Raw genomic sequence first — 21,078 nt, forward strand, 5'->3', positions numbered from 1 at the left:
TTTCTCAATGAATGGTGGTTTATTTTGCTACACTGGAATAAAGAAGCTCTGGGGTGAACAAAGGCCAAAATAACAAACAAAACAAGCTAAGTCAGGAGGAGGTGCTGTCTAAACCCTATGTGAAACCAAAAACCAAACAAAAGACAAGCGCTACACCTAACTCCCTAACTGTGATAAACAGGAGAAAACAGTGCAAGGAAAAACAATAAGGCAGCTCACCCCTTATGTTCCAGTGCTATTTACAATGAAAACTAATGTACACACTATATACAAAACTGAGAAAATCGCAAAAGTCACAGGAACAAATGTCATGGGTTTTGGAGGCCAGGATCAGGTCTGCTGCTGCTGTCAGTGGCTGCCCCGGGACAACTGCTGGTGATGGGTTTTGAATGCGGCCACATGATCCGCGGACCAATCAGCAGCCGTCAGCTCATCCAATCAGGGCCTGCAAAGATTTAAAGACACAGACAAAGAAAACACAGCCACCAAAACAGATTATGGCCAGGGCCATAACATGAAGCTTTTGTTACTACACCGAGTGAAATAAAATCAGTGCATCAGATGACTGCACCCTGACAAAACAAAGGTTTAATCATGGATTTGAGGAGTTCATATGAAGTGTCCATATTCAGATTAGTGTGACTAAACAGCAGCAAGGATCTTCCAATGAAGCCTCCACAGAAGCCTACTGGTACAGCTGGCACTGACAGAGCTGTGTGACTGTGGAGCAGCAGGGCTGCAGCCAGGGCTTCCACATCAGGTTCGCTGGACTTAACTGGTTCTCCACTGGCTTCAGTGAGCGCTGATGCATCTTCACAGCTTCCTTCATTGTGGCCAGGACAAAGTGAAAGGCAGGCTCAGTGTCTGGGGTCAGCGGTGTGCTCTCTGATGGGTCCTTTGAGAGATCGAAGAGCAGGGGAGGATCGTGGAAGGTAACGTAGTCCGGCGTGCAAAAGCAGGCAAGTGTATGGAAACATGCCTTCTTGTCTTCTGGGTAGAAGTTTGGAGTGAAGTAAAAAGCTTTCCACACCGAGCTACCTGAGAACGATAAATGAAAGCACTCAGTGCCACTTTCCTTCCATGAAGCAGGGTGTTGAAGTGCACACTTTCAGCCTTAAATCTAAGACTTTTACAAACCAAAGGAAGTTCAACATTTATACATTTTCAAATGCACAAAATTAATTCAACAAACTAACAATTTTATTTTAATGCTTGGATGAAAATCTGTTGTAGAACATGACCAGCTGGAGTCTAAAACCCATGGACATCAACAAATGCAGCATTTCCTCCTGAGAGACGCTCCGTCAGGCATTTACTGCATCCACCTTCAGTTTGTGGATCCTTCTGGTTATCATCTGAAAAGCTGCTCTGCTAGGTTGAGATCAGGTTTGTGCAGCATTTGTCTGAATCTGAGCAGAGTATCGTCCTGTGCACTTCACAGCTCGCCCTTCAACGTCAGTGCTCTTCCCCACACTATAACATTAGCTTTATTGTGCACTGAATTCTGTTTGGGCCTCTTATTTAAAATTACAGCAAGAAGCTATAAACTATTAATTCAATATTCTCTCCATGGACGCCACTCTCTTCCTCACTGTTGGTGTTCCAAAGTGTTAAAAATAGCTTTGTAAAGTCATGTTTTCCAGACTCATAGGTGTTAATGACTTTGGTTCTTATCTGTTCTAGAGTGTATTTTGTGTTATGATGTGTAACTTTTTGAGATCTTTTATCCTCCTTGATTCATCAGGTCACACAGCTTTCCATAAAAATGGATTAATCACAGTCAATTCCTGATTTGACAAGAGAGGGGGATTACTTTTATAGCTACGGCCAGGTAGGTTTCGTTTCTTTCTCCTAAATCATCATTTGGAAACTGCATTTTGTATTTACTTTATCTTTGTCTAATAGTAAAATTTGTTTGTCTGAAACAGGATGCGGCAAATACTTTTTCACAGCACTGTATATCTGATACATTTGATGAGGGAATAACCTCGCGTGGCCATGAAACTGCTTGTCATTTAACTACCTAATTAATTTTAGGCCTCTGTATGAAAGTGGCTGTAATTCAGTTAATGCATGTTTGTAAAACCCCTTAAATGAAAGCTGAAATACTTAACTTCAGTCACATATGGTTTGAAAACTACAAAAAATGATGTCTTTGTCCAACAAGTTATGGACCTAACTGTATTTGCCCAGCCTGCTGAATCTCTGTCTAATACAGCAGCTACATGTTATCAAAAGGTTGATGAACAGAATCAACCTTTTGTAAAGTGTGTAATGTATGTTTTGTCAAATAATATCAAAGAGAAACACATTTTCCATTTGCCTTTGCTAGTTATCTTTTCATGACCTGACATGGTATGTTACAAAGGGTATACCCTGCAGAGGCTGCCACTCTGTCGCAGAGCTAACACTTACAGACAGACAACCATTCACAATCACACCTATTCGCAATTTAGAATTACCAGTTAACCTCACACTCTGCACACAATGCTAACAACTGCACCAGCGTGCTGCCCCTGGATCTAGTTCAGCTAAATGAGCAGTTGCTACAATACACCTGGGATTGTAGTTTGTCATTTTCCTCATTTGTTCAAAGGTCTGGTCAAACATTTCCTGCAGAAGGCTTAAAGAGCCTTCTAGAAGCTCAGACGGCCTCAGCCTGAGCTGAGTGTGAAAATCTGCAGGAAATGTCTGAAGTTGTTTTCATCCATGCACTTGTATCATTTGGTCCTTGTGATGGCTCACATCGCCTGCTGGTTTCATGCTTTCACTTTTTAAATTATAACTGCAAACACGAGTATGGAGCCATGGTATACTTATTATCCATAAACTCTATAATGTGTAGTAATATAGTATATGTTTCAGTGTGCGGGCCCTTTGGCCAAACTGCTGTCTTTAAAAGTTACGATAAATAGAAATGCAGCAGCATGCTCAGGTTTTCAAATGAGATCATTGCTGCTAATGAACTCCCTACTGTAGTTTATCAACTTGGAAAAACTACATACGTAACTGTGGAATCTGTGAAAGTGTGGACACCAAATGAATCAGATCCTGTTTTCCACCATTCACGCTCCAGCCTGTAAAATCTTTTTGTGGCAGTCAATAATTTTAAGCTGCAGATCACTTCAGCTGAGAGATCTTTTCAGACTGTCTTGCTGTGTCAGATCTCCCCTGAGACTTTCTCGGATATTCAGGTCGGAGGACTGTTACTATATTTTTAAGTCTTCTGTGGATGATTGTTCTCTTGAGGAAGCCAGCCTCTTTTTCATCTTTTTATGTTGACTTTAAATAACACCAGAAATATGGCCTCAAATAGCAGAGTTTGTACCTGTCTGGTACAAAGTGATCCAAGAACTTTGTCCTTTAGTTTGGTAGGTTACATTTTAAGTAGTTTATTAATCTATTTCAGGAGTGGCCAACCCGCAGCTCCTGAGCCGCATGCAGCTCTTTGCCTGGTTTCATGCAGCTCTTGTTTATATTGAAGTTTGTGTTTTTTTTAAATCTGTTCGCTTCGTTTGAGTTCAATACGGTATTTTCATCAAATTCATATGTGCGTGAGATGAAAATACCGCAAAGTTTCCCAGTAGGGGCAAGTGTCATGATCATGATGGGTGTGACCCAGTGTTTTGTGTTTGATTTATACTTATTAATTATTGTTAACGAAGCTTGGAGTTTCTGTTTCTGTGCCCTCCCTATGTTTCAGGTTTGGTTACCCTTTTTTGGAATTTCCACTGCATCATCCACAGGGAGCAACTCGTGTCTAAATCATTGAATTCAGACAGCGTCATGAAGCCTGTGTTGGAAATCATCAACTACATCCGCACGCATGCACTTAACCACAGGCAATTCAAGAATGTCCTCGCTGAGCTGGACCTGGGGCTTCCAGGTGACCTGCTGCTGCACTGCACTGTGAGGTGGCTGTCAAAAACCCAGGTACTCTCTCGCTTCTTTGAGCTTTTGGATGCTAAGAAACTGTTAATGAAAGAGAAGGACCAGGGCTCGCAAAATCGCTAGCCCGACGTCCCGGGGCTAGCGATTTTTCCAGTTGGGCTACCAAAGTCTATCTCAGCCCTGCCCGTCGGGCTATCATAGGAAGGGAAAATATATGTCAATGCTTTTGCATTCTTTCGGAAATGTAGCTGAGTAATTATGTCATTGGCATCGATGAGCCTCTGCCAATATGTGACATATTGAAATCGCGTTTGAATTTGTGCTTGTTTTTTGCTTTCACTTTCACTTTGCGATCGCGCGAACGGTGTGTTGAGAGCGGCGGCACTGATTGGTGAGTGACGATTAATTGCGCACCGATTCCTCTGACATCGTCTTATCACTCATTAGCTTACTATTCAAACGTGACAAGTGAAATCTCCCACAGCAAGCTTAAACATGTGAGAGGTTGATTGCGCAGAGAATCGCTGACCGTTATGTAAGTACGTGTGTAAAAGCAGCAGGATTTACGCAGGTATTTTAGTTCTGCTGAACCAAATAAGACAAGTCAGGGTGAAGAAGGGGCAGCCAATGAAAAGCCGACCACAAAACAGAAAAGTTATGACAAATCAGACTACGAGGCAAAAAGAAAGCTCAGCTTTTTTGGTTTCATAGACAAAAGAATTTATGTGGCTGGAATATGACGAGCTAAATAACATCATGTTCTGCCGGGTGTGTCGTGAGTTTCATTTCATTTGAGTCCACAAGCGCCTTTGCAACTGGGACCAGTAATTTTAAGAAAGACCCCATCAGAACCCATGAGAAATGCAAGAAATGCATTATTGCCCAGTCTGCAATATCTTTCCCAGAACAAACAGCAATTGCAAAAAACATACTAAAAATAAACCAAGCACAAGCAGAAGTCCTGAAAAATCTTTCAAAAGCGTACTATGTTGCAAAGAGTGAACTACCATTGTCAAAATTTAGCAGTTTTTGCAAACTTCAAAAAGCAAATGTCCTCGATCTTGGTTCCACTCACCCCTTACCCTTGACTTCAGTGGAAATTTCAGATTCAGGATCTGACACAGACTGATTCATGTTCTACACAGTTCGTACAAGTTCATAGAAATTTCTGTTCAATTAGAACCAAGTATTTGAGTTGATGATATTATACTTTAATCTATAATATTGTAAAGGAAACAAAACATTAAAAAATTGCTCTCCTTTTTATTCGGGCTACTTAAAATTATTTTGGGCTAACAAAGACTGAAGAGTGCCTGCCCGAAGGGCTACCAGAGATTTTGAAATTTTGCAAGCCTTGAGGACTATCCCGAGCTCTCAGACCTCAAGTGGACTATGGATCTGGTCTTTTTGGTTGACAGACTGAACCTGACCCTGCAGGGTGAGTTAAAAATGCTGCCTGACCTGGTGCAAAGTGTGTTTGCATTTGTCAACAAACCGTAGAGGTTATCAATACAGCTTGCTAACCATGCTTGCTAAGATTATGTCATGATGGTTACATCCATCCATCTTTCTCTGTTGCACACTTACTGTTTTGCGGATGCCATCTGACAGCGTTCAAGTTGGCATTACAGTAATGGAAGAGAAATTCATGCTTGGAACTTTCAGCTCTCCCCTGTAGCAAATCCATGAGGTCATGACCGTCTATCTCCCTGCAGAAAGAAAGTGAACATGAATTACAATGGTGGCTGAAGCTGATCAAAGCCTCTGGATTACCTTAACACCCCACTCTTCATTAGCAAACATGTTTCCTCTGCTCACATCCAGGATTTCCCCCACTGTGAGCCCAGTGAATCACTCTCACTGCCTGTAAATGTGACCTAGATTTCAGGCTGCACTTGTTTTGACTGACATAAGGAAGGAGCACAGTCTCACCGCTGTGCAGCCTCACCTGTCCTCTGGGACTGAAGCTCCACTCAGCTGCACCACAGTAGGAAACAGGTCCATGTTGCTGGTGGGCTCATCTATCTGTCTGCCACCAGGGATTTTCCCAGGCCAACGTAAAATTCCAGGGACCCTGATTCCTCCCTCCCAATTCGTGGACTTCCCTGCTGCTCGGTAAAAAAAAGAAAAAAGAACAAGAAGTCCAGTGGAAATCAATATATTGTGTTTACAGCACATACCAATCAAATGTATTACAGTTGTAGTGGTCTGCAGCACTGCAATGTGCAACTGCATTCCTGGGTAAGTGTTGAGAGCTATGCTGGCATAGCTTAATGCAGTACTATACATTAAGCATTACCTCAGCATGTGTAGTGTGAAAACAGTGCTGAGTTAGTAACTAAAGGCACAACTCGCTTCTTAAGACTTGCCTCCTGGAGAGAAAAAAGGGCCGGGCAGTGAGTGGCTGCCTTACAAAAAGCTCACTGCTCTTTGAATCTAACCTGCTGAGTCCCAAAAAAATCACTGACACGGGTCTGCTGCTGACTGGGTTAAAACAAACTAGTGAATGTGAATAAAATTAAGAGTAATATTGCTAACATTTTTTGATATGGAGCTTTCGGCACATCCAACAGCAGAGCTTCATTGTCTCATAATTACTTATGAATTTTCCTGAAGGAAACAGAACGAAGCAAAGCTCAGAGGCAATGATTGGAGTTCTGTGTGCTTCCTGCAGCTGTTTATTCCAGTGTACTGACTCTAAAAGCAACTCAACTTAAACCACTTAAATATTTCTTTGTTTCTCTGTGTTTGCTTGCAGGTCATTTTCTAAGACAGCCAGTCTTTTAAATGTAAATGCTTATAACTGGTACATATTGTAATATATTGTAAAGCACCTTTAGTGCTCAGTAAGACTAGAAACATGTCGTACAAATGCTACTCTATTATATTCTGTTTACATAATCTACTTCAGGAGCTTCCTATAAAACTACTGAGGTCCAAATCTTTCGCTCTTTAGCTGTCACCAGGAAGAAAACGTAATACTGTAGCAGTGAAATGACATATAAACACACTCGGCAAAGTTACCCCTTCAACACATTTAGCCATCTGCACCACCCTGGTTGTCAAGTCCAGAAACTCCACATCCTCAGCATCCACAATGTGGCTGCCCCCTCCCCAAAACTGTGGGGAACTGCTTCAATGCCACTTGCTACCATAGTCTCATTCGTTTCCTGATGTTTGAACTATTACCGTCAGGCCGACGGTACAGGTCACATAAAACCAGGACAAACAGATTCAGGGATAGCTTCTTTCCCAGAGCTATCACCGTAGTAAATAAGCACAAAAACAACTGAACCTGCTTAACTATACCATACTGTCACTGTCACTATATTATGCTGCTATTCATACTATCATTATATTAATGCTGCTATCCTGTATATATCGTACTTACTACTGTTTGAGTACTTACGATTGTTTTATTGTACTTTTTATATTTTACATTTATATTTATTATTGTATTTTTGCACCAAGGGAGTGGCACTCCAATTTCGTTGTACCCTGTACAATGACAATAAAGGCTATTCTATTCTATTCAGATAAATTAGCCTGGTTCCTGTGTCTGCTCAAACTAAAGCGTTGGTCATGCCTTACAAGGGGCCTTCTTCATTCATTAAATGACCAAACAAAAAACAAACTGGCTTCCCACAATGAGTCCACCTGTTATGAAGCCTTGGTTTGTATACTTATTAGATCAATAACCGGCTTTGTAAACGCAATGGAGAAAAAACTACAAACTACAACTTCTGACAGACCTCGACAAGCATCTCCACTTCAGCAGCTCGCTTGGCCTTCTGTTTCTGGGTCCAGCGCTCTACACACTTGTAGGGAAAGCCCCACTGAGCCAGTGGAGTTCAGGAGAGCTCACCTCTCCTTGAAGGAATGGCGGAGAAAGAAGCTTAGGTTTTTGTCTTTGTTGAAGCCAAGTGACCTGCCTGGTGTGACCACCAGCAAAAGTGGGGATACCGGTGGATGGTTCAGAGACAAATGGACTGGACTTCTTTGTGTTTCTTGAAGGCATCTCATCCGAGAAGCTTCTTCAGTTCTAAGAGCAACTGGTGGAGAGTCCCACATTTCAAGCTCTATGGGAGTGTCCCCAAGGGGAATTTTATTGTGTTTGTCCTTCTGATTCTCCCTTGTTGGTGTCTGACCTTCTTTTCTGTGCATCTTTGCTGACTTGATGAAAGCCCAATTAGGATAACCACATGTTTTAAGAATCAAAGAGGATGTCCTCCTCTTTGACTCCCACCACCCTCTGGAACACAAACTTGGAGCAATCAGGACCCTACATCACCGGGCAGAAAATGTTCCCTCTAAGCCAGAAGGGAAAAAGAGGGAACACACACATGTAAAGGAGGCTCTTAAAACATGTGGTCGCAGGTCACCGGTCACAACTCCATGACCTCCACAGCAACAGCTCTGCCCCCATTCGAGTCAGCTCTGGGCTATCACCGCCCACTATTCCCAGTCATAGAAGGTGAGGTCTCTGTCAGTAGTAATATACCTGTACTTTTTTTGCCCCCCCCACACACACACACCCCACACCCCTCAACACTTCCCCTTTCCCTATATACCTGTACTTTTTTTGGTATACCTTGTTTTTTCAAGGTATAGCGTTTTAACTTTTTATTTTTTTGGATCCCAGACACAGCGGTGTGAGGTAATTAGCACACAGTTTGGACATGTAGAAAATATCGTTTGTTTGGAACACATCAGCAGAGAGGTAGAATTCATAGCTGTTCATAAGAGTTTAATTTAATCAAACCTCATTTTACGGATCTAAGTGGCTCCTCATCACTAGCCAATTCACCATTTTATTTAGAATACAGTTCAGAGGCTTGCATTAGAGTGCAGTGGTGCTTGGGCATCTTTTATTTAGCATGGTTGTACCATTGTGAATGTAGCTATATAAGTGTGCTCAAGAGTCTATCATATGTTTGACATGCAACTAAAAATTCAAAAATATATTTTTAAATCAGTAACTTTGCAAATTTAGAGGAAATGTTTTTGGATAACACATGTGTCACATTTTAAACAGGGTTTGAATAATCAGCACTGACACACAGACATTTATGCGCTGGGTATAACAGACATGCTTACTGTGTGAAAGGCCCGCTGATGTCTTGGAGCAGAGAAACACGCTGTGTTGTTGCTTTTCTCTGTTGTATAAGCAACGCGCGACTGTCAGAAACGCTCTGCGCGGGTAGTCGGCTCAACACACATCCAGGCATCCGTGTGAAAGAAAGGTGTCGCTGCAGCTAGGCTCTCAGGATAGTCGGGCTTTTATTCATATTTGCATTCTGGTGCGTTAAAACTAGCAGCCTCTGTGTCCCGCTTGGATCATCATTCCGAAAATTCTGATATTTAAATAAAATGGTGAATTGGCTAGTGATGAGGAGCCACTTAGATCCATAAAATGAGGTTTGATTAAATTAAACTCTTATAAACAGCTATGAATTCTACCTCTCTGCTGATGTGTTCCAAACAAACGATGTTTTCTACATGTCCAAACTGTGTGCTAACTACCTCACACCGCTGTGTCTGGGATCCGAAAAAATAAGAAGTTAAAACGATATACCTTGCAGCAGTTGTGAAGTGCTGAGGAAGATACTGTGTGTCTGATGTGGTGTTTTTATATAGGTGGCCTTGGTTTCAGTTGGCCTCTGAGATGATAAGATAAGATAATGGAACTGTTTGTAATGAAAATGTGGAAAACTATGGAACTACAGTTGGGATGTGCGTGTGCTGGGATGCTCTTGATAAGGATGGCTCTTTTTATTGTTTTATGACTTGTTTTGCTGGCTGTTGGGGGCCCTACCTAAAAACCCCTCTGTCTAACCGAGTTAAGAATATGTAGTTTAGAAGTGTCACAAGAAAAGTTTATTTCTAAAGGAATACCTGTTGTTTGTGGTATTCTGTTTAAAAACTATTAGCCTCTGTGTCTTTCAGAGCGCTAAAGAAAAGTAAAATGCTCCTAAAGCAGTTAAATCATCTATGTGTGTTTGTGACTAGTAGATAATTATATGGTTAGTTGCATTAAAGGAACGTATGGGGGATGATACAGTGCTAGTGTGGCTAGGTGTGAATATGTGTTTTTTTAGAAGTATCACAGTTTATTTCTAAAGGAATACATGTTGTTTGTTGTGCTCTGTTTAAAACTATTTGCTCCTGTGTCTTTTCGGAGCGCTAAAGAAAAAGTAAAATGCTCCTAACTAGCTAAAATAAATCATCTATGTGTAAATAACAGAGCGCTGAGACCTATACAATCCTTAAAAACAGTTTAATTAAAACACATAATAGTTTCATTAAATAAAACACTATTAAACACATGTGAACTCATATGACCCCCGAACTCACATGCACGTGCAAAGTCCGTTCACGCGTACACGCACTCACATGGACGCGCAGGGGATAGGGGAGGGAGGTGAGGTGTGTGTGTGTGGGGGGGGGGGGGGGGGGGGGGGGGGGGGGCGCAAAAAAGGTACAGGTATATTACTACTTCTGTCCCTTCTGTGCACCGTCACATGCATCTGTGGCAATGTTTGTGGAAATCTACTCAAATTGGCCTCCTATGGACTAAGTTGCAGAACAAAGGCCTGACCAATAACAAGAATTATGGATGTCAGAGGGTCTCGTGGAATGGGAGCGGTAAAATAAAGATTTGCCTGTTTTCTTGAACTTCACTAACAGAGACCCAAGCCTGTATCATTGCTTTCCCTGTTATCCTGTAATTATCTTATTAATAAAATATTGAAATTTTTAGTTTGCAGTCTGGCATGTGAGTCCAGTCTGCCTGAAAGGTTATGACAGCCATATTAATGAAAATGTATCAGCATGTTAACACAAACAGAGCTGCTTCAATATTCCTCTATAAAATGTAATAATATGACTCCAGCCTTTGGGTTAAATCTCTTATTGGTGTTATGGATATGGACAATTGTGAGGTTATACTGATGTTGCTACATTGAGGCATTTGTGATCCTGATTGGATGACAGGATGCTTAGATAGACTGAACCACCATTAATTTAATATTACATGAAAAAGGAGCTTATTAAATATCTTTTAGTATTTCAGTTATATGCACTATATGTCCAGATTTTTTTTAATTGAATAGCTGCAATAAAAGGAAGTGAAGAAGTGAACATTAAGAAACAGAGTGTCTTTGTTATGTGCAATCTAAAAGTTTTCAAAGGGAGTAATCTTTATCTTTACATTATCTTCATAGTAATCTCTTTTATGATTCCTCTCTCATTGCCCCGTAATCATTTGTTGCTTTCTCACTGAGCTCTGTATCTTCACTGTTACCTGCTCTTAGACCTGCAGTGTGTCTCTCACCACCTCGCCAGTGTAACAGTAACTGCAAGCTAACAACATTCTCTCATTTTTCTGTACTTTCTGCTAACGTGGTAATCTTTGGTGACTAAGACATTCACATGGACACTGATAATAACCACCTTCCCAGAGATGTCACATCCTGTCTGGATAGTTTTGGACTCCAACAATAAATAGAGTTTTCCACTCACTGTAAAGGTGTGTGGATCTGGTGTGATCTGCTGTTCTGGTGTCATTCCCACTGACTTCAAATCCCCTATCTGAGCATATGTTTATCTCATATTACATTCAGGAACATCAGAACCATCCATCTTGGCACTTTCTCATCTGCTATAAACAACCGCCCTTTAACTTATAGTTTTTAACTCCTGATGAACTGACTTCCTATTACAATACCAACCTTGAACCATAATATATTCACTCTGCTCAAACACAGATCTGTTTCCTTTTCAGCACCTTGGTTTACATCCACCCTCTGCCTTCTCAAAGTTAAGGGGCACTAAGTGGAACCCCTCTTTAAGAAAACTGGACTCACCATACACAAAGAAACGTAATAATCACAATAATCTCGTCTTACAAGAATGGTACAGCCTCGGCTAAATCGACATACTATTCTGGTTTAATCTGTTCTAGTGCATGTAACCCTAAGTCTTGGGCTCTTTTCCTTCTCATATGTATTCTGCTGACTTTTCTTACTCTCTCATGTCCTTCTTCACATTCAAAATCTCTGATATCCACCAGCAACTTAGGAGCCATAGTCTTTGTAGCTGAGTCATGTTCAAGTTTCCCACTGTCCTAGCTAAAGCCTGTCTTTCCCCACTCTTCAAGTTCATTTCCTGCTTTTGCTGGTGTGCCCCAGGGTTCAGTTTTGGGGCCTCTTTTAGTATTTAGTATTTACATGCTTGCTATCACATATTTCAGAAATACAATATTAACTTTCACTGTTATGCCGATGACACTGAGCTGTATATTGTTTTGAAACCCAATTTACCCTTCTGCCTGTCTCCCTTTGTGATTGCTTTATGGACGTTAAATCATGATTCTCTTCCAATTTTCTCAAACTCAAGAGTAATAAAACTGAAGTTCTACTTGTACAGCTTCTACTCTAACCAAATCCCACAAGTTTTCCATCCTTCCCTCCCCTCAGGTTAAGAGTCTGGGTGTCATCCTCAACAGCACTTTGTCATTTCAGTCTCATATTAATCACATCACCCAGTCTGCTTACTTCCACTTAAGCAAAATCAATCATCTCAGTCCTTTCCTTAGCCTCCATGCTGTTGCCATCCTGGTCCATAGCCTTGTCACTTCTGGGACTGATTAATGTAATTCTCTTTAGTCTAACAAGTCCCCTCATAAATTCCAACTCCTGCAGAATTCTGCAGCCCGGATCATAATACAAGTTTACAATACAGGTTTATTTATATAGCACATTTAAAACCAAAGGTACACCACAGTGCTTCACAACAAGGTTAAAACATAACAGATATAGGACCATAACAGGGGACAAATAAACTAACAAGTGAGAAACTCTAGTTAAACAATCAATACAGATAAAACAGGAAATAAAACATCTGAGCGTAATTTGAAAGATAGAATCACTGAGTATTTGTAAGTGTAAGGTGGGGGTATTTATACAGTCATGCATCAATAGAAGATAAATAACATAGGAATAAAATACAGGGAATGAACACTAACTAACCCAAAATGCTCACTCAGACAGGTAAGTTTTTAACTGTGATTTGAATGAATGAATGGAATCAGAGGCACGAATAGCAGCAGGAAGATTGTTCCAGAGGTGAGGGGCAGCCAGGGCAAAAGTAACTCACATACCCTGCAGAGAGCACATCACCCATGTTCTTCAACAGCTTCACCGGCTGCCCATAGATTCTAGAATCACTTGCTTCACATTTTCAAATGTATTCAAAACCTGGTCCCTCCTTTCTGCTCCCTTAGGTCTTTGTTCATCACTCACCTTGTTGTTCCCTCTGGCCGTCTCACCACTGCAGGGAACAGAGCAGAGCTGATCTGTTCCCCGGCTCTGGAATGAACTTCCTCTTGATATCAGGAATACTGGCTCTCTTCCCTTATTACAAACTGGCTTACTCTCTTTAAGCACTGACTCTAATTGTTTTCTATCCCTTTGCTATTTGTTTTTATGCTTTGTAACGTGACCTTTGCTTTTTTCAAAGGCGTCCACAAGTAAAATGTCTTATAATTATTAACTAAATGGTTAAAATTCTGCTGATGTATACAGGCAGAAAAGTCTTTACCTTTAAGCATTAAAACCAAACACAGTTCTCAGTTTTTCTTCTCGGTGTACCTTTATATATTCCGTTCGATCCCCCGTGGACATCGCCTCTGGCAGAGATTTCCTCCAGGTGAGCCCCTTGATCTGAAGTCAGGTAAACAAGAGTTTTTTCTCTCAAGCTGAGTCTGTCCAGCGTCTCCATGAGCTGACCTGAGAATACACACAATGCAAACTCCAGTCTGTAATTATTTGGAAACATTTTTCTGTTGCGTTTGAGTGTAAATAACACAATGAGAAAGTGAAACTGTAAAACAACACATATGTTAAAGATGGAGCGGCAAGGCAGGAGGAAAAGAGGAAGACCTCAGAGGAGGTTCATGTATGTCGTGAATGATGCCATGCAGGAGAGTGGGTGTGACAGAGGCAGAGGGACAGGGTGAGATGGATGCAGATGAACTGTGGTGACCCCTAAAAGGAGCAGCTTAAAGAAGAGGAAGGGGAAAAACACATCTTATATATTAGACTGGTCAAAGCAGGCAGTGTCCCGGTCCCTCAGTGCTCCCTGGCTGACCGCTCTAGGTTTGTTTTCTTTCTGTCCCTCTCTCCTCTCTTCTCTATCTATGCACATGTGTTTGTGTCCTCATCTCATCAAGGCCATTCTTCACTGGACCGTTTAACTACACAGTGAGTTCAACCTTCTACCAATAAGTGTGTTTCTTCAGTACAAATCCCTGGGTTCCCCTCCTTGGTGTGTGGTGAGCCTAACCCTGAGATTGAGTGTTTTATGTGGATTCTCTTCCCCCCGAACTTTATTTATATAGCGCAAAATCACAACAACAGTCACTTCAAGGCACTTTGTTTTTAGACCCTAATATAGAGAAAAAAGTGTTGGCTTTGAGAGAGCTGATGATGAAGTAATGACTAATAATTGACCGCAGAGTGGTGTATAAACACATAGTGAGTGAAGACGAAAAACTCAGTGCATCATGGGAATCCCCGGCAGCCTACGTCTATTGCAGCATAACTAAGGGAGGATTCAGGGTCACCTGGTCCAGCCCTAACTATATGCTTTAGCAAAAAGGAAAGTTTGAAGCCTAATCTTGAAAGTAGAGATAGTGTCTGTCTCCTGAATCCAAACTGGAAGCTGGTTCCACAGAAGAGGGGCCTGAAAACTGAAGGCTCTGCCTCCCATTCTACTTTTAAATACTCTAGGAACAACAAGTAGGCCTGCAGTGTGAGAGCGAAGTGCTCTAATAGGGTGATATGGTACTACAAGGTCATTAAGATAAGATGGGGCCTGATTATTTAAGACCTTGTATGTGAGGAGCAGGATTTTGAATTCAATTCTGGATTTAACAGGAAGCCAATGAAGGGAAGCCAAAACAGGAGAAATATGCTCTCTCTTTCTAGTACAGTAGTTATGCTGTAATAGTTGATGATGATGATGCAGTTCTTCACTCCTATTTATACTCCTCTATACACCAGTATTGCATTTAATTATTAGTAATCCTTACCCCAATCTAGTTGGCTCAGATGGTTGAGCGTCCCTGAGCCTAGTTCTGCTGGAGGGTTCTTCCTTTTAAAAAGGTGGTTTTTCCTTCCCGCTGTCACCAAGTGATACTACTGTGACTACAAAGCACAGTAAGATCAGTTCTCCATCCACGAGGTTTTATATAAGTGGATCTCCTCACATCTTCCATCTCGTCTCACTTACTGGTTCTTCTTTCCTCTGCAGCAGCAGCAGGTGAAAGCTGGGGGGGATTTCACAGAGCCTACCCTCCTAACATGATAAGATCATGACAAGATGTAACTGCTAGTGACTACACACTTATCTTCTGTTCCCACTTTAATGATTATTTTTGAAGCCTCTTTCTTTCTTAGTGTCATTTGACTGAACTGGGCAAAGAGGAGAGGTTCGAAGCTTCTGGGCTTTTTTTACTGGATTTGAAGGAACTCACAGACATAGAACAACAGCAGACTTTTCCTTTAAACAGACAGACTGACCTACCCACACTCCAGTCCACCTCCTGCACGGCGTCCCCATAGATACCATGGCGGCTCGTTCCTCTGAAAGCCGCTGAAGCAAAGATGGCTGTGTGGACTTGGAGGAAAGAGAAAAGCAGCAGGAAAGGCCTGTGTAAATTTCTGCAGAAACAAACAATACACTTTGATTACAACACATGTAGTGGAATAAACAGTTCAGATCAAATCGTTATCCTGTAATCTGAAGACAGTATTGGTATGATCCAGGCGAAGCAGCAAAGCTTCACGTACCTCTCTATGAAGTCCACTGCCTCATGGATCATCCTCTGTGTCATGTTTTCAGACTTATATGGCTGCTCCACAATACTGTGGTCCCTCAGCAGAATACAGTTTAAGTATGGGACAACCATGATGAACACTACTGCCAAACCAGTGACCAAAAGCACCAGAAACATCAAGCTCAGGATCAATCTTCTGCCGATGCTGATGACCCCGCTGTAGTGCAGCACAACTGCAGTGAGCAAAACGATGCCCATTGTTCTGTATGGCAAATATTTATGGAACTGGAAAACAGTGCCATGTCCCGGCTGGCAGTCCCTCAGGTTAGTCAGAGGGATGCCGAAGAAATAATTGAAGCCGTGGTTGTTAGGGTGGTGGCAGTGATCGTCACTGCTATTACAGTTGAGGCCCAGGTGCCATTTTCCTGCAGACAGGAAAAGAAAATGAAACAAAAATTCAGAAAGTAGAAACCCAATAAAGCTCGAAGCCACAATAAGAGAGGTTTTAAACTGTACACGTCCTATAAAAAACAAATCTCCACATGACATGACTCACTACAGTTACTGCTATTGTAAATATTGATATCAGTGTGAGCTCTGTCACTTCATTTTTAGCTGCTAATAACACTCAAAAACTGTCTGTGATGAGCACACGAGACACTCGGCCAAAGACCTCTTTATACAACTTGTTTGACATAACATTTAATACTGTACTTAATAGACTGGCGCTTACATAGCACCTTTCTGCTGTCTGCATTCATACACCAGCTTTTTTCTATGCCTAAGCACTTTTAACCGTATGTTCACACACTCACAGGTAGTGCTGGGCGATATGGAAAAAATATTTATCACGATATGAATTATTTTATATCACGATAACGATATATATCACGATATACTACCTGACCTGTGGTCATCTGGAAAGTATGCAGTCTGTAAACAGCGAGTGGAGAGGGTGCAGTCTTTGTTTTGAGTTACTGTAAAGCATGTCGCAAATCCGGGTGCACGTAAAGCAGCACCATGTCGCAAAACCACAAGACGGAGTTTCTTTGCGAAAAATATCATTTTTTTATACTTTTAACTTTATGCAAGAGAAAATAGAGCCAGAGCTCATCTTTACATTTTACATGCTGTGGAGCCATTTGTGGGAGCATTTCAAGTTGCTATACATCAATACAACCATTATAGCCCAAATTTTAATAATATGTATGCATTAAGTCCATAGTAACTACATAAATTGCAAAAAAGCGCAATAAACTACAAAAAAATTTAAAATCGTTTTTGTTTTGTTTTTTTACATACATTTCTAGTTAGAGAAATTTAAGAGGCTTATCCCTCCAAACTGTAAATACAAAAAAGTTGCACAAAATAGTTTCCAACCACGAGAAATTTATTTTGAGTGTCTTCATAGTTTTATGTTTGAGATACACAAATTTTTATATACTACAGGAAAAATGAAAATAAATATTATAATGCAAATTTGCAAAAACACAGCATGTGCATCAAAATAAACTATTTCCAACAGAGCAATTTGACTTCTAAGCATCCCAGAAACGATACAGAAAAGCATAAAGTCAAACATGACTTTTAAAAACACCAACATAGGCTTTGAAGCTAAAAAACTACATTTTGCGCGAAAATGACGTCACTTCCGGTTTCGGACAAGTAATAGCGGACATGCGTTGCGCTGAGTTATATTCCAACATAGGAAGTGTTATGAACAGCTGATCGGATCGGCAAAGCCTGTTTCTGGAATATTATGTTTTTGTTGCTGGAAGTGCTTTTTATGCAATTTTTGCAAAGCTATATGTGGAAGGAAACCGTGACCTCGGGCAAGCTAATGGAATAAGATGTAACTCCTACGGCTTCATATGCAAAAAAATTATTGCGCTACCTCAAGTGGTTCCAGTTCTACAGGGATTAAAAAACAGTAAAGCAAAACGCAATGTGCCTGCTCCGACAGGTTGTAAAGGGTTAATGATATATTTTATGTAATAATTTATAAAATTAGGGTTAGAAACGATAGAAGACAAATGGCACGATAGACACTTTTCTATCGTCCATGCGATATATATCGTCATATCGCCCAGCACTACTCACAGGTATGCACTGGGGTCAACTCAGGATCCAGTATCTTACCTAAGGATACCTCAAAACAGAGCCTAGGGGATCTGGGGCATTCACCACCTCTCTCCTTAACCCTAGCTTCAACCAGTCTTTCCCATAGTATACTTCATGGCATGGCTCATCAGCATTAGAGCTCTGTAGTTACTACATCTCTGCACACCACCCTTGTTCTTGAAAAATCTCATCTCCATTCCTCAGGCATCTTCTCACTCTCTGTGACTGTTAAACAGTCTGCTCAAAAAGTCCACTGCCCTGTCTCCTAGACATCTCCATCTCCAACCAACCACCTTTTCACTCTTCATACACCTTCATAGCTGCCCTCACTTCCTCCTTTCTTAACCTCTGCACTTCCGGATTCAGTCATTCCGTCCTATTTGATAAATCCACACCATCTGTCCTTCGGCATTTCTCTCCTTCAATTCAATTCAGTTTTATTTATATAGCACTAAATCACAACAGTTGCCTGAAGGTGCTTTATATTGTAAGTTAAAGACCTACAAACATATAGAGAAGACACCACACACATCCTCATCACCTCTGATTCCTTCACTTACATGTCCATTAAATTCTGCTTCAGTTACCACGCTGACAACATTCAACATCATTCCAGCTTCAAACTCATGACCCTGTCTGACCCTCTCCTCACCTGCACAACACTATTCACATAAAGATTACCACCACTCTATTTCTCTTCCTATCTACACCATGTAGAACAGTTTGAATCAAGCTCCCGTGCTCCTGGCTTTGCTTCCCTAACTTGGTCTCCTTCCATTAGCACACTGTTATCATTAACCTGGGCCCCAAACGATCCAGTGTGGAAATCTTATTCTTGATGATTGACATGTTTGATTTGGTAGAGACTTTACACCAGAGGGAATAAAAACTAGAAGTGCATTGGCTTGTACCTGTAAATGCACTGTGCTGGTAATGTCACAATCTCAAGCTCTATACACACAAACAGAATTTAATTAAACTAATAATACACAAAAATCGGATTCACAGGGAAGGATGGAAAAACCAAGTCTCTGTACTAAGACCTATCTACACGCTGATGTTTCAAAGTGGATTTTATTGCATTTCTATCTACAAATACAGCAACATAATAGTCATCATTAAGTCGTATCAGCAACGCAATCTAAACTGCAGATGTTAGAGAGAAAACCTTCCAAATCACTAAGTCATAAGTTAGTTCCACACAGAAGTTAAACAGGACTGGTTACACGGGTTTGAAATTTACTGTAAAACACTAAATCTTAGCATTCATGAGACTTTAACTGGTGCACTGCAGTGTGTACCAATGTACCAATGGTTAGACTCCCAATGACATTGGTAGTCTGCCAATGAAATGCCTATCCATGGTATAAGTTGCTAATTTCTTTCACCCGTGTCTTCTGCCATTAAAACAACGACACTGGTTTGTTCGCAGTCACCAACCTATCAGACAAATAACACCAAAGTACAGCGCTTATAATGTCCGCTTCTAAACATGTTTCTTCATAAAAACGCTTTTTCAGCGTTTCCACATATTCATAACAGATGTGTAAAGGTCTGAAGTGACAAGCTTTTTCTTTGTTTTTTCTAATAAGACAAATAAGAGTTAGGCATGCATGATACGTGCATCATACCTATAAGAGCAGTCTCATAGCCTTGTTGTTTGACAACCTTGGCAAAAGTAATCTCCTGGCTGGGGAGACCTCCAGACGCTGCATTAAATAAAAAGACACCTGGTCTGATATGACCAGCTATACCTGAAAAGAAAGAAAAACAAAAACAAACGTGACATGCATAAAAAAAAATGACTCAATTCACGACAATGTGCATAAAGAGTTTTATAGACAAAGTCCTTTGTAATTGGGCTCAAAGTGATCTTAAATAATTCACTAAATGAATGGCCTTTTCATTCAGAGTACAGCTCTGTTAAAGGTGGCTGTGTTTAACGGTTCTGTATTCTGGAAACTTCTCCACCAGGCCAACATGAAGCACTGCTCCTGTCGGGAAAGCTCGTTTCTGTCTGCAGCTTTTAACTGGCCTGATCGCACTGGGTATCGTCCGGTGAGGAACGCTGCCCTGCTGGGAGTGCAGAGGCTTGCTGCAGCAATGTGGTGGGTCAGCTTCACCCCTTCCTTTGCCAGCTGGTCAATATTGGGGGTCCTGCAAATCACATCATCAACAATTACAGAACAGGTTTATCATCAAAGCAAGATATGTCAGACTTGTAAATGCCTGAAATAAAGTTAAAGCAACTTATCTCCAGCTGTTGCTCAAGAATCTGTCACTCAGTTCTTAATGCCCAAATTTTCCAATCAATCACAAATCACCACTTTACTGTTATTACTGTTATTTTACAAAATCAATGTCCCTGTTTCATAAAAAAGGTCTTATCAAAGAAAAACTATGACTTTGAGCAAGCTTTTGTTTGGCGAAATCAGTAAACAATTCACCAGGGACGCACCGCTGTGAGCTAGTTATTTGTCTGTGATCATTCTGAATCTACTCAAATACACTGGAGATAAAAGGACGTAAATATTTGAAAGCATCAACTTCTTTGCAGAATTAATGCCCTATATTAAAATTCCACCTTTACTGTAGCGAGATAGAGAAAGAAATATCAGAAAGAGAACCTGAACAAATAAAACTGACTGCATGGAAACAAGAGCACAGGAATACAATCTCATTCAACAAATATGAAATGGTATGTATGTATTTTTATATTTGCACTTGGATCCAATAATAACTGCTTGACAGCAGTCATCTATAATAATATTGACCCTACAAGCCAAAACTCCCCAATGGGCAGCACTCGACAGGAAGAGACCTTGAGTAAAACCAAGCTTGACGAAAGGCTCTTCAGACAGAGGCCACAAACAGGAAACAGGACAAGAAACAAATTAACAGAGAAAGAAGATGAACTCTTTATTCTTAATTAGTCTGCCCCAATTAAGTCAAAGGAGACTTTTAGAGCAGTACATTGAGTCAAAGGTAGTTTGAGAATTATCTAAAAATATCTTTTAAAAAGGTTCCCTTGGATTTTTGTACCTAGCTCACATAGGCTTCATATTAGCTTATATTCTTGGGTAACCTCACTTTAGTATAATAAATGCTGAATTTTTGTTGTTTGCCCAGTATCCAATATTGTGAAGTAATCCCAAATTATATTATTTCCACTGGCACATGTCACAGTTTCTGGGAGAGGCTATCTTTGGTCTGCACACCACAGCTCC

General features: G+C 40.8%; 1 protein-coding gene across 2 annotated transcripts in view; it reads right to left on the bottom strand.

Annotated features, from left to right (window-relative positions):
* The window catches only part of sts (steroid sulfatase (microsomal), isozyme S), a 27,978-nt gene continuing 6,900 nt past the window's right edge, over nt 1-21,078 (bottom strand). For both annotated transcript variants that reach the window (XM_003454729.5, XM_019352116.2), the window contains exons 3-10: nt 19,887-20,008; nt 19,483-19,605; nt 15,744-16,155; nt 15,478-15,614; nt 13,542-13,679; nt 5,840-5,999; nt 5,479-5,600; nt 1-1,038 (exon numbers count right to left, since the gene is read on the bottom strand). In XM_003454729.5, the coding sequence (XP_003454777.1) occupies nt 686-1,038; nt 5,479-5,600; nt 5,840-5,999; nt 13,542-13,679; nt 15,478-15,614; nt 15,744-16,155; nt 19,483-19,605; nt 19,887-20,008 (1,567 nt within the window). In that variant the 3' untranslated portion in view covers nt 1-685. The remainder of the gene's footprint in view (nt 1,039-5,478; nt 5,601-5,839; nt 6,000-13,541; nt 13,680-15,477; nt 15,615-15,743; nt 16,156-19,482; nt 19,606-19,886; nt 20,009-21,078) is intronic.

Source organism: Oreochromis niloticus, linkage group LG23 (genome assembly GCF_001858045.2).
Source record: "Oreochromis niloticus isolate F11D_XX linkage group LG23, O_niloticus_UMD_NMBU, whole genome shotgun sequence".
Classification (NCBI taxonomy): Eukaryota; Metazoa; Chordata; class Actinopteri; order Cichliformes; family Cichlidae; genus Oreochromis; species Oreochromis niloticus.